The 13,161-nt window shown below is 40.6% G+C and overlaps 1 protein-coding gene across 1 annotated transcript in view; it reads left to right on the forward strand.

Annotated features, from left to right (window-relative positions):
• The first annotated feature begins 209 nt into the window (after positions 1-209).
• The window catches only part of Arhgef4 (Rho guanine nucleotide exchange factor 4), a 77,296-nt gene continuing 64,344 nt past the window's right edge, over positions 210-13,161 (forward strand). Inside the window, exons 1-2 of the mRNA XM_076865738.1 lie at positions 210-226; positions 282-633. Of these exons, the coding sequence (XP_076721853.1) occupies positions 210-226; positions 282-633 (369 nt within the window). The remainder of the gene's footprint in view (positions 227-281; positions 634-13,161) is intronic.

The raw sequence follows: 13,161 nt of genomic DNA on the forward strand, positions 1-13,161 counted from the left end.
GCCCGCGACCCGCGCCGGGGTCGCCGCCGCGGCTCAGCGCCCGCGGGGCTGGCCAGGAGCGGGCGGCGAACGGATGCGCCGCGCTCTGCCGGGTGGGCGCCTCACCGTTCCTCGAGCCGCGCGCCCCGCGCCTGCAGAGGGTCCCGGCCGCCGCGGCCGCAGAGCCCAAGCGGGCAGCGGCCGGCCGGGAACCTCCTTAGCGGAGCCCCATGATGTCAGCCGGCCCGGAGCAGCGACCGCGCGGCGGCGGGGATGGGGCCGAGGACGCCGCGCGGCTGCCTGCACGCCCCTCGCCCTCCGACGGCGGCGCCGGCCTTGGCCCTGGCCGGGGTTCGCGCGCCCCTTCGCCCGGCAGCCCCGCCGCCGCCGCGCCGCCGCCCCCAGCCCAGCCTCCTCCGAGCCTTTGGTTGGAGCTCGGGCCCACCTGCACGAGGGCGCAGCAATGCCCCAGCGAGTCCAGCGGGCAGACGAGCGGCGATCTCGGCACTAGCAGCAGCAGCAGCGCTGGGCTGTCCCCAGGTTCCGACTCAGACAGCAGCGGCGTGGTGTGCGGCGGCCGCGGCGGCAGCGGGGGCATGCGCGGCGCCCTGTCCCGCTCCTGGAGCTTGGAGAGCCTGCGCTCCGCCACCGCCGGTAAGGGCGCCGCCGCCCTCCGCGCCGTCGGCGCCCTCCGCTCCGGGCGTCGGTCCTCTTGAGCTCCTTCGTCCTTCCCTACCCCGCCCCCGCGACTGTCTCTCCTGTCTATCCTTTTTCTCCCTTGCTTTTTCTGTTTCTCCTTTCCGCCACCTGGTCCCTTCCTTTCCATTGCTTTGCCCTTCTGATTTCTCTTTTTCCTAGTTGTCTTAACCATCCCTCCCACCTGCCCCTTTGACTCACTTCCAGAGGTGGAGCACTTGTTACAGCGGGGACCCTGCTGGCTCTGGTAGCAGGCCTGTGGTTAACTGGGAAACTGAGTTTTTAAGGCGAGACTAGCATTTGGTCCCTGGATAGGCAGTTTCCCTTGCCTAAACCGTTCTTGACTAGGCACATATCTGGTTTTGTGAACTGCAGCAATTTGACCTCTCTAAGGGTGGGAAGATGAGAGAGAATCTAACAGCGAAGGGTTAAACTGCACCTTCTAGCTGGAGTGTGCCTGGTCCTGGCCCCAGGATGGAGTGGCCCAGCCCAGAAGGGGTTCATCTTGTGCCCCTTGGAACAGGAGTGGTTTTCTGAGATGGAATTGCTTGGGTGTCTCCTGGAACCATACGCTTGCTCCTCTGTCCGCCAGGAGGACCAAATCTGGGTGCTGTTGGAGACGAGACTTCAGCCTTAAAGAGTGAGATAGTCCAGAGTGGTCTTATGAGCAGTGATCAGCTACCCTTGATTAGTTGCTGCACTGGTTTCTTTATATTTCCCTTTTTGCAAACAATCTACAAACATTTTGAGCCTTTGCAATGGGTGCTGAGAAGACAGTTGTTGCCCAGAAATCAGGGAGGTGGTGTACCTGTCATGCTTCTGCATGGAGTTAGGGATCCAGCCTGTAAAAGTTGCAGGGCCCCACACAGGTATGGGGGTGAGATAGTGTGTTAGATCAGAACTTCAAAGCCAGAGAGGAGTGGAGGGGCATGCAGGTGGCCTCAGGATGGAACACAGGCATGTTGAAAGGGAGCTGTGGCAGGGTTTTGAGAGTACCTTGAATACAGGGTTTGGGCCTTGCTTTATAGTCAGAGGGTTTGTAAAAAGAAAGAAAAGGACATGCTCACTTCTGCATTGAGTGTTACATGACTCCCATCTTCTTTCTTCCAAAGCAGACACATAAAATTCAGAAAAGTTGAATAATCTGGCTCTTGTCTCCAACTTAAAAAGTTTTTCATTGTTCCACAGCTGTGATTCCTTCCCATCTCTTGGGACTTCCCTAGAAACTCCTTTCTCTCCTCTCAGGTGCTTAAATAGAACCAAGCTAGGTAATATGCTAAGTGAGACTTGAGACAAACTAGCAAAGCTACCTATCCCTATCTTTTGCCCCAAAAGGTTTTCCTTTGACTTCTAGAGTTAGAAGACCTGTGTGGTACCACCTCAGCAACTGTAAACCCAGCCCAAAGGGTCTCAGTGAGTGCCCTTGCATTTTTTCTTTATGTCCCAGGGAATGTGTATCAGTGAGACAGTTGAAGATGGCAGAGATTCAGGTTTATTAAGCAACCCTGGGATCCAGGAACTCCTCGTACCAGCCCAGGGGCACTGAGGCAGCCTGAATGATCTTCAAATATATCAGTGACATTCTCATGAATATTTAGGGTATGTGTTTGTTGAGGGTTGGTGGGGGTAGTAGGTGAGTAATGAAGTCTAGAAGTCTGTTCCTTAAGAGCCTAAGAGCTGACCCTTTAACCACAGGGCAAGGTTTAAAGCAACACGGTGTGAGACCTGATAGTGAATGGCATGCTCCTCACAGGATTACTCCAGATGGGCTCAGTATTACTAGGTGTGTAGGCAGCACACTGTGCTCCAGGAGTGTTGGGTAGCAACCAGCTATGGAAGCACAGGGAGGAGGCCTTTTAAATCACCTCCTCATCTTCTCTGCCCTACTCCCATCTCACTAACCCCTCCTTGCCTGTTGGTTGGACTCTCAAGAACAATGATCAGTACTAGATGTGTAAAAGGATACTGCCAAGTTTGCTGTAGAACCATGTAAGTCCACGAAGCCATCACCTTTCTCAGTTGGTGAGAAGAAATCAACTTTCTCAGTTGATTCCTGAACAGAATTAACCCTGATGTCCTAAGACAGCCATAGAATACAACAAACTACTTTCCTCTCTTCTACAGTGCTACGAGCTTTTTGCCATCATTGGGAGGCATTGAGGAAAGCACTCCAATAATTCTCTCTGGATTTGTGGTTCAAATGAGGAGGTCTGGTTGGAAAAGGCTACTAGAGAGGAAAACTTAGTGGGAAGAGGAAAGGGAAATGAACATTTACTGAGCATTTTCTATATGCCAGGTACAGGACTGATAATCTACATATGAAAACAGATTGAGAGGGGCTGTAACTCGCTTACGATTGCCCATGAGACCATGTTTGAAGAAAGCTTCAAGCCAGGCTTGATGTGACTTGATGGGGACGTGTTGCTAGGTGTGGAGTGGCTGTTCCAGGTCTAGTGAGGAAGGACAGTGTGCTGGTTTGGTTGTCATACAGAAATAGTGTTGTGGCTAATCACATGCTCACTGTTGTTATTCAGCAGTCACAAATGGGGATGTGCCAGTTTCTCCATTTGCAAAGCAAGGAAATTAAAATCAATGGTCTGACGTCTTTTCCAATAACCTAAAATCCCATGACTCTCATCTAAGGTATTGATTTGGGCTGGGCACTCCCCACTGAGTTGGCATTTGTGGCGTATTGTTTTTCTGTTTGAGTGGACTTCAGGCTCTATGACAAAGCACATGTGTGTTTAATTGAACTGTGTTTATCTCTTAAGGAAGACTGAAAATTACCAGTAAGGGATCCTTAGAAAAACTTAATTATTGTTGTGTGATTTTTGTGGTGGAGCCTATTGCTAAACATTTTTGGAGCTCCCAGCAAGAACACAAAGGGTCTGAGGTCTGAGGTGGCAGTTTACAGGCAGGGCAGGGAATTAGGCAGGGAAACCAGGTAGGACCCGTAGGCTTCTCATTTCCAACAGACTTCTTGAATTTTAAATGTCAACATTTTCCACTGAAATGTCATTCATTCTGCTGTGGAGACGACTTCCCTGAAAGGCAGAATTCGAAAATGAGATGTAGTTGACAGGGTGGAATTTCCATGGCCCTTCTTTCTGCCTCACTGTTCTCATTTCCCCCCCAAGCATGGTAGCCTTCAGAACCCTCAGCTAGCACCCTGCTGTTACTTGGCTAAGGCTTTTAAATTTTCTGTTGTGGCTGTTTCATCTGACAATCTTAATTTCCAGTGTGGGCTTTCTGGGGTTGATGGTTTTCACTACCTGGCCAAAGTCATAGGATATCTTCTTGGGAGAGAACCTAAGCTACCTCCACATCCTTCCGCAAGACCCTGAGGCAAGTATCTGGCTCAGGTGGGCATCAGGCTTATGAGCAGTCTAGGTCTGTCTTTCATTCAGATGTTTATTTAATACCTCTTCTAGGCACAGTACTAGGCACTAGTGATGATAAATGAATTATACAGGTTTCTTGTCATTAAAGAAATCACAGCACGGTGAGAAACAGGCAGTGACAATCCATTATGACAAGTGTTCTGATGGAGGTAAACCCAGCAGGATGATGTGTCAGGGGTGCTCAAGCCACTTTCACCCTATAGTTTGCTAGAAGGACTCACAGAGCTAGACAGTGCTGTCACCCTCTTGGTTCTGCTTTATTACAGTGAGAAGTTACAGATTAAAAATCAGGAAAAGACATGAAGGGCAGGATTTGGGAGATACCAGGCCCAAACTTGTAGGCACGCCCCTCCCCTGCATTCACACAAACTCTGCTTAATTCACACAGCAATACCTCGTGACAACATGTGAAGAACTGCCACCCAGAAAAGTTTCCCAAGCTTAGGTAACCAGGTTTTTTATTGGAGGTTAGTTATTTAAGCATGTAGCACCCACCAGACTGACTCAGTCTCCATCCCTCAAGACGTCACACTGAAACGGGGTAGCCCGGGGCCCCCACCATAAACCACATTGTTCGCATAAAGTATCTGGCAGGGCCCAAGGACCCAGCTGTACAAAAACAGGATATTCCAAGGACTCCAAAGTAATCTCCTATGATTTGGTCAAGGGTCAGTTCTTGGAATGTGTAGGGTTTGACTATTCCCAAAACTTCCCTGCATAGAATCTTAAAAGAGGTTGCTATTGTGGGGGCTAGTCCAGAGAAACCCTTTGGCAGAAGGAGATATGGCCTGGGGTATGCATTTTGCTGTATTAAGGAGTAGAAAGCACTTTAAGAGAGAAGATCAATGTATATAGATGCATAAGGATTACAGAGGAAAGAAGCCTGTGGGGCTGAGCACTGGTGCTAGGGTATCACAGGTGATTTGGGGGTATAGCGGTTGCAGGTAGCATGGTATAATGAGCCCAGTGAAAGGGGAAGCATCATAAAGGAAGATCAGGCTATAGCTCCATACCCAGTAACTCAGACTAATCATGATCCTTGGAGCCATGGAAAGGTTTTCGAAGCAGAAAGTTGATGTGGCACATTGCTTGCTTGCTCTTTCTTTATTATGATTTGTTTTTAATGTTATATAAACAAAAGGCACACTTTGGGGTGTAAAATTCTAAAAGTTTTGACAGATGATGTGTAGTCATGTTAACTACGACCATCTCAAACTACAAAATAGATTCATCACTCCAGAAAGTGAGTGCCGCTCTTTGTAATGAACTCCTTTCCTCCCCCTCCAGTTCCTTGCCAATCTATTCTCCATCCCTATGGACTTGACTATTCCAAAAGGTCATAGTAATGGAATTTCATCATGTGTTGCTCTTTGAATCTGGCTTCTTTTACCTAGTGTAATACATTGAACTTTCATCCATGCTTTTGCCTTTATCAGTAGTTTTCTTTTCCTTTTAATTACTAAATAGTATTCCGTTAAATAGATGTACCACAGTTTATCCATTCACTAGTTGAAGGATGATTTCCAGTTTTTGGCTATTGCAAATAATGCTGCTATGACCAATAGTGCACAAAACTTTATATGGACATAAGTTTTTATTTCTCTTGGGAGAAGTGCATTGCTGGGTCATATGGTAAGTGTATGCTTAACTGTATAAGAAATTAACAAACTCATTTTCAAAGTAGCTGTATGTTTTGCATTCCTACTAACAAAGTACAACAGTTCCCATTGGCCTATATTCTCATTAGCTCAGTATTGCCAGATTTTGTAAGCCATTCTATTAAGTGTGTAATATCTCATTTGGTTTTAGTTTGCGTTTCCTTAGTGACATCCGATATTGAGCATCTTTTTTTTCTTATTTGTCATATGTACATCTTTATTGCTAAAGTGTCTAAATCTTCTTTACTGGATTGCTTATTTTCTTATTGTTGCATTTTGAGAGTTCTTTATATATTCTGAGTATAAGTGCTTTTCCAGACATGTAATCAATTTTGAAACCTTTTTTCCAGTGTGTAACATGTATTTTAATTCTCTAATGGTATATTTTGCAGCATAAAGGTTATCGTTTCAAAACTGAATCCAATTCATCATTTTCCTCTTTTGGGCATACTTTTGGTGTGGCATCTGGGAACTCTTTACTTAATCTGAGGTTACAGAGATTTTCTGCTGTGTTTTCCCCTGAAAGTCTTAGTAGTTTTATATTTTATACTTAGATTTGTTTTATCTAAGTATAAAATATACTTTGGAGTTGATTTTGTATGGTTTGAGGAAAGGGTCACAGTTCATTTTTGTATGTGCATTTCCTGCTTTGCAGCATCATTTCTTGAAAAGACCATCCTTCCTTGACATTATTAAAAGACATCCTTGATTGTCTTTGTACCTTTGTTAAAAACCCTATATTATAGGTGTATTTCTGGACTCATTTAATAAAGTCCATATTGTAACTTTAAAGCAGGTATGCAAGCCCTCCAGATTTCTTTTTCAGTAATGTTTTATTCATTCTATTTTTTAGCTTGTCAGTATCTACAGAATGTCCTCTTGCAATTTTGGTATAGATTGTTTTGAATCTATTTATCTCGTTTGGGAGAATTGAAATCTTAACAATATGGGATCTTCCAGATCATAGACACATGTTCATCAGAAGCTAAGAAGCCAAACAAAAAGTCCTCACCAGATATCACCTTCAGTGCCTACAGATTTTTATGAATTCCTTATCCTGAGGTTTCCAAAATATCTTTTTAAATTTCTTTTTCAGTTATAGATGGACCCACAGAATATCTTTATTTATTTTTATGTGGTGCTGAGAATCGAACCCAGTGCCTCATGTATGCGAGGTTTACCCCTGAGCTACAGCCCCAGACCTCCTAAATATCTTAAAGTTGCTGGGCCTGCCAGAAAGTAATGATCCTTTTAGAAGCTGGGAACACCATAAGCCAGGTACTAGGCAGTTTTTTCAAGAGGGTTTTTTAAGCGTTGGCTCTATGGAGTCAACCTTAGGTCCTTAAAAGTGTCCAGTCAAATTCTGCTTAAATGAGCATCTTTTTCAAATATGAATATGAACAGGTAAGGCCTGTTTACATAACCAGTATTTCCAATAGATATCTTGTTATCAAGGAGGACAGATTCTTATTGAATCTATGAAAATAATTATATTGCTATGAAACTGAGAATACATAGGAAAAGTTTCCATATTCTGGAGTGGTCAAGCAGGGGAAAAGATTTTATTTTCAAATGTTTTGTTTTAGTTTATAAAAGCATGGTATACTAAATATATATAACCCCCCCAAAAAAAGAAAAAGGTGTTCCTTAAGTATCTAGAAAATGATACATTAAAATATCAACATATTCCAAATAAAAGCCACAATTATCCTACCAAAGTTCATTGGGCTTTAATTAATTAATTCTTGCTCAGCTTCATCTTGGATTAGCAGTCTCTTGAGCCCATCTCATTCTGAAACTCTGGATTTAGCTTGTCATTGTGGTGTCAAAGATTTTTATGCATTGTCATCAAAGCCTGCACTCAAAAGTACCTGGCATTGACTTTTTGTGTGGCTCTTGAGACTGTCTTTTTTTTTTTTTTTTTTTTGGTGAAGACAAAGCATTCAAGCTGATAGCTGAAGCATCAGAATAAAATGAAACCAAACAAAAAAAATATGTATAAAGTAGCTGCAATTAATTTATTACTGATCATTTCAAAAAATTGATGAAGCCCATAACAAGAATATTGTCACTAACAATTTTGAGCTTATAATAAGAATACTCTAAACTGGTTTGTTTCTGCAGTATAATGAACAAGATAATAAAGCCAACCAAAAAGGTTCTAGACAATATCAACTCAATGATTAGTCCTCTTTTTAAAGAAGACAATTAGTATTTTATTTAATTTATAAAAATAGATGAACATAATCTGCATAGAGCAAGACATCTTCAGATATCACATATAATAATCCTGACAAAATTATATTATTAATATAACAAACAAATCTGTAAGGAGGTTGAGTAAGTTTAGAGTGAGGCCTAAACATATGTATATTAATAAAACTCCATAGGTAAGTGATGTGAACTTTTAATTGAATACCACTAGCCTACAAAAAGCTAGATTCAAGTTGTAGAGTCTACATTTTTTTAAATAATTGAAATTATGACTGACAACACTGTCATGTTGTTGTATAACACCAGGCAGAACAGCACCAGGACTCTGATAAATGGAAATACATCACACACGAGGGTGGCATGAGCATTTCTCCAGGAATGTCCATTTTCCACCTAGCATACGATTTCTGAAATATTTATATTAACATTTTACACATACAGATTTAACCGAGGGAAAGCTGAATATCTCTTCCCATTTGACAACTCTTCCCATTCAATTCATTAGTTGTAGCATAATCAAGTAAATCTCAAAATATCTAAGCACTTGTTTTTTTATTTATATTTAATTTTTTATTCTAATCAGTTATACATGACAGAATGCTCTTCGATTCATTGTACACAAATAGAGCACAGTTTTTCACTTCTCTGGTTGTACACGAAGTAGGGTCACACCATTCGTAGCACTTGTATTTTTTTTACAAAGTGAAAAGAACAAATGCATTAGGATTTTCCAGGGGCCTTCTGGGAAATTTCAAAGGTGGTCTTCTTGCAAAAGTTACCATGTAGTATTTGATCTTTGAAAGGCGGAATATCAAAAGTTGTTGGGAGATTTGAACATGAATTTAGGTAGGATTGTGAGTTATTCAGAATAGCACATGGCTACATATTTAACCAAAGTGACAATAATGTATTTTTAAGTTAACATGATTGTAAAATCCTTGGCTCTTTCCTAAGTAAGAAACTTTTTAAAAAAATAATCAAGGAGATTACAAAGTCAACATAAAGAATAGGAAATGGTTCTGATAATACACAGAATTTCCAATATCTAGACCAATTACACAGAAAGCAACAGATAACTTTTTACAACCTCTTTTCAAGAGCTGGTGAATGATCCTAGGAATTTTTTCCATTTTAACACAGAGAAAACCAAATTCTATCTTTTTACAACAGTATAATACTTGAAAATAGCCCCCTCTCTTCTGTTGTAGTACTAGGGGTTGAACCCAGGGCCTTGCACTTGCTAGACAAGTGCTCTTCTACTGAGCTACACCCCAGCCCCTTTTAAATTTATTTTGAGACAGAGTCCCAATCAGATTCCCAGACTGACCTCTAGGTTGAGATCCTCCTGCCTCAATTTTTCCCACATAGCTGAGATTATAGGTGTGCACTCTTAGGCCCAGCCTTAAATGTGTGTGTGTGTGTGTGTGTGTGTGTGTGTGTGTGTGTGTGTGTGTTTTAATTGTTAATTCAAGCTAAACAGCTTTGAGCTTGACAAAATTTCCTTTTTAAATTTTTTTTGGACTGGGGATTGAATTCAGAGGTGCTTTACCACTGAGCCACATCCCTAACCCTTTTTCTTTTTCTTTTTTTTTTTTTAATTTTCAGACAGAGTCTCACTAAGTTGCTAAAGGCCTCCTAAGTTGCTGAGGCTGGCCCAGAACTTCAGTCCTCCTGCCTCATTCTCCCAAGTTTCTGGGATTACAGACAAAATAAACATATTAATTAATAGACTCAATATATAGCCTCTCCCTCTCTGTATCATATAGAAATTTAAAATATATGTAACAAAGTATGTTTAGTAATCAGAGATTCAATATTTTGTCTTTGAAATGATTTAGGTTATCTATTCAATATCTATTAATTAACTCCAAGGTTTTAAGTTACTTGAAAATTATCTTTCAAGTTATCTATTTAACCTATTTAAAGTTCATCAAGGCTGGGGATGGTGGCTCAAGCGGTAGCACGCTCGCCTGGAGTGCATGCGGCCCGGGTTCGATCCTCAGCACCACATACAAAGATGTTGTGCCCGCCGATAACTAAAAAATAAATATTAAAAAAATTCTCTCTCTCTCTCTCTCTCTCTCTCTCTCTCTACCTCTCTCTCTCTTTAAAAAATAAATAAATAAAGTTCATCAAAATAGTGATTCAATTTAATTAAACATTTCTTTGTCATCTTAAACATTTAGTAGAAGAAATGCTAGCTTATTCAATCAGAAAACCCATTAAGCTGGGTGCCACCTTAATCCAGTGGCTTGGGAGGCTAAGCCTCAGCAATTTAGCAAGACTTTGTCTCAAAAATAAACAAGGGCTGGGAATGTCAGTGGTACAGCATCCCTTTTGCCAGTACCCCCTACCCCCACCCCCCAAAAAAAAAACTTTCTTTCACATTAAGAGCATTTGAGGTTCAATTTCCTTAATTTGTGGTAATTTTACGAATATTCAGTTTGTCCAAGCACTTGCTTACATCAAAGCCAATCAGAATAGAGCTTCTTTAAGAGACTGTATCAAATTTGGTAATACTATCTGGAGATTATTGCACACACAGTGAGAGGGAAAGGCTTTTCTGAATTACAGACCTGCAGTCACACAGAGAGAAAGCTTATAGGTTCAGTTATAAAATCTCAGTCATGGGTCAAACAGAAATAGAAATATAAAACTCGCCAGTCTGGATATCTGCTTCCCAGTAGGAATGAAATTAGTTATTGATTTGAGCTCAAGATAGACTAAGAGACAAATAGAAAAGACTAACGAATCAGATTCTCTATTATCAACCACTTGACAGAAAAAGGTCTCTATAAACCATTAATCTGTTCACATAGATCACCAAATGGTCACAGCATGAAATAAAAGAAGCCTTCCCAAGAACTCAGATGAGTACTCCGAAGAAATCAAAACCAAATATTCTCTTGGATCAGAGTCTAGAGCACAGGGCCAAAAGTGGGACATAGTGCTGTTCCCAGGTCCCAGTCAGAAATGGAGCAGCCCTTATCTGAGGGGAGCAAACAGGGATCCAAAGGTGAGCTCCAGTCCTATGCAAGTCCATATATCAAGACTGTGAAGGACAAAACTAATTGGAAAATTAAGGAGATGATTTTATTCAGGGTATTGCTATAGGAATAATGTTCATTAATGAAGAGCAACGCAGGGAGAAAACTGGAATTTCATTTTTTAAAGGGGGAGTCATTGAAAATGGTTAGAAATGCATGCTGTCTCAGGACTTGGGAGGGCAGGTGGTCCTTTGTGGCTAACCCTCTCTCAGAACCCAAGAGGGGATTTCTCTGCTTCTTGGCAGCAGACTTACATGAAGGGCTTACATGAAGTTCATGTTGTCAGAACTCTTTCGTCCACTTCTGTTTTCTTTTCTTTCTTTCTTTCTTTCTTTCTTTTTGGCCCCTGACAGACCCAGATGTTGTTAGGAGATATTTTACTATGAATTTAGTTACTTTAATATACATAGAATTATCCAGGTTATGGATAATTGATTAGTCAAATTTTCAAGAAATTGCCCATTTCATCCATGTCAACAAATTTATGAGCATAAGATAATGCAGAGTATAATGATTTTAAAGGACTTAAAGTCTGTTTTGTTATTACTGTTATTCATAATTTGGATCTTCTTTATTTCCTATTTTTTAAAATTAGTCTGACAAGTTTATTAATTTTATTAGACTTTGCAAGGAACTAGCTTTTTGTTGCATTGACTTTTTTCTTTATTGTTTTTCTTTTTTCAATTTCACTGAGTCCTTTTATCAGTATTACTTCTTATATTCTGCTTTCTTTAGGCTTCTTTTGCTGTACTTCTATTTTCTTAAGGTACAAGTATAGATGATTGATTCCAGATCTTTCGTCTTTTGTAATAGAAGCATTTAAAGCTATAAATCTTCCTCTATGCATTGCTTTAGCTGTATTTTACAAATTTTGGTATGTTGTATTTTTATTTTTATTCAATTAAAATACTTTAATTTCCTTTTTATCTATATATTACTTTTATTTATTTAGTAATTTTTATTTCTTAACAGTGCTGGGACTGAACCTGGGGCCTTAAATATGGGAAGCACTTGACCACAGAACCATATCCTCAGCTCTAAAGATGTTTAAATATGTTAATTGTTTTGTTTTGTTTTAAAAGTATTTTTTAATTTTTTTTATTAATTTTTATTGTTGGTTGTTCAAAACATTACATAGTTCTTAATATATCATATTTCACACTTTGATTCAAGTGGGATATGAACTCCCATTTTTAACCCTGTATACAGATTGCAGAATCACATCAGTTGCACCTCCATTGATTTACATATTGCCATACTAGTGTCTGTTGTATTCTGCTTAAAAGTATTTTTTTACTTGTCAGTGGACTTCATTTTACTTATTTATAAGTAGTGCTGAGACTCAAACCCAATACCTCACATGTACTTGGCAACCACTCCACCACTGAGCTACAATCCCAGCCCTTTTAAATGTGTTTTTAGATTTCCAGATATTCAAGATTTTCCACATGTCTTTCATTGATTTCCAGTTTAATTTGAGTATAGTCAGAGAACATATTTTATATGATTTAGTAGCTTTAAATTTGCTAAGCTTAACTTTTTAGCCCAGAATATAGTTTATCTTGGTTAATGTTGGATACCAACTTCATTTTAAAAGGTCATTGTCCCTTCTATATTAGGAGAGTAATTATGAGTCCATCAAGAACTGAGCTGAACTGAGCTGAGCTGGAGAGAGCAGAGCTGCCAAGTGTTGAAGTGATCTTTTAAGACAACAAGCCAAAATGAAAGAGTAGTCATGCGTCACTTAATGACAGGGATGCATTCTGAGAAGTACATAGTTAGATGATTACATGGTTGTGTGAACATCATAGTGTATCCTTACAAAATCTAGGCTCTATGTCTAGGCTATGCCAGATGTGTGTGTGTGTGTGTGTGTGCGTGTGTGTGTGTTTGCGCGCACGCATATATACATGCATATCTCACATAACTCTTAGGGCCACGATGAGCAAAACAGTAAGATTAAGTCAAGCACTGGAGAAAATGTTGCGTTCAAGAAATGTGGTAAACACAAAATATATGATATGGCAGCCACATAACACAGCACACTGTTTTACAGTCATATGTAATGTACCTGTATACATATAGATAAGTAGAAAGAGTATGCTCTGAAATAATGATAAAGACCACAGCGTGGTAAATACATAAACCAGTACCTTGGTCATTTGT

This window comes from Callospermophilus lateralis, chromosome 9 (assembly GCF_048772815.1).
Source record: "Callospermophilus lateralis isolate mCalLat2 chromosome 9, mCalLat2.hap1, whole genome shotgun sequence".
Taxonomy (NCBI): domain Eukaryota; kingdom Metazoa; phylum Chordata; class Mammalia; order Rodentia; family Sciuridae; genus Callospermophilus; species Callospermophilus lateralis.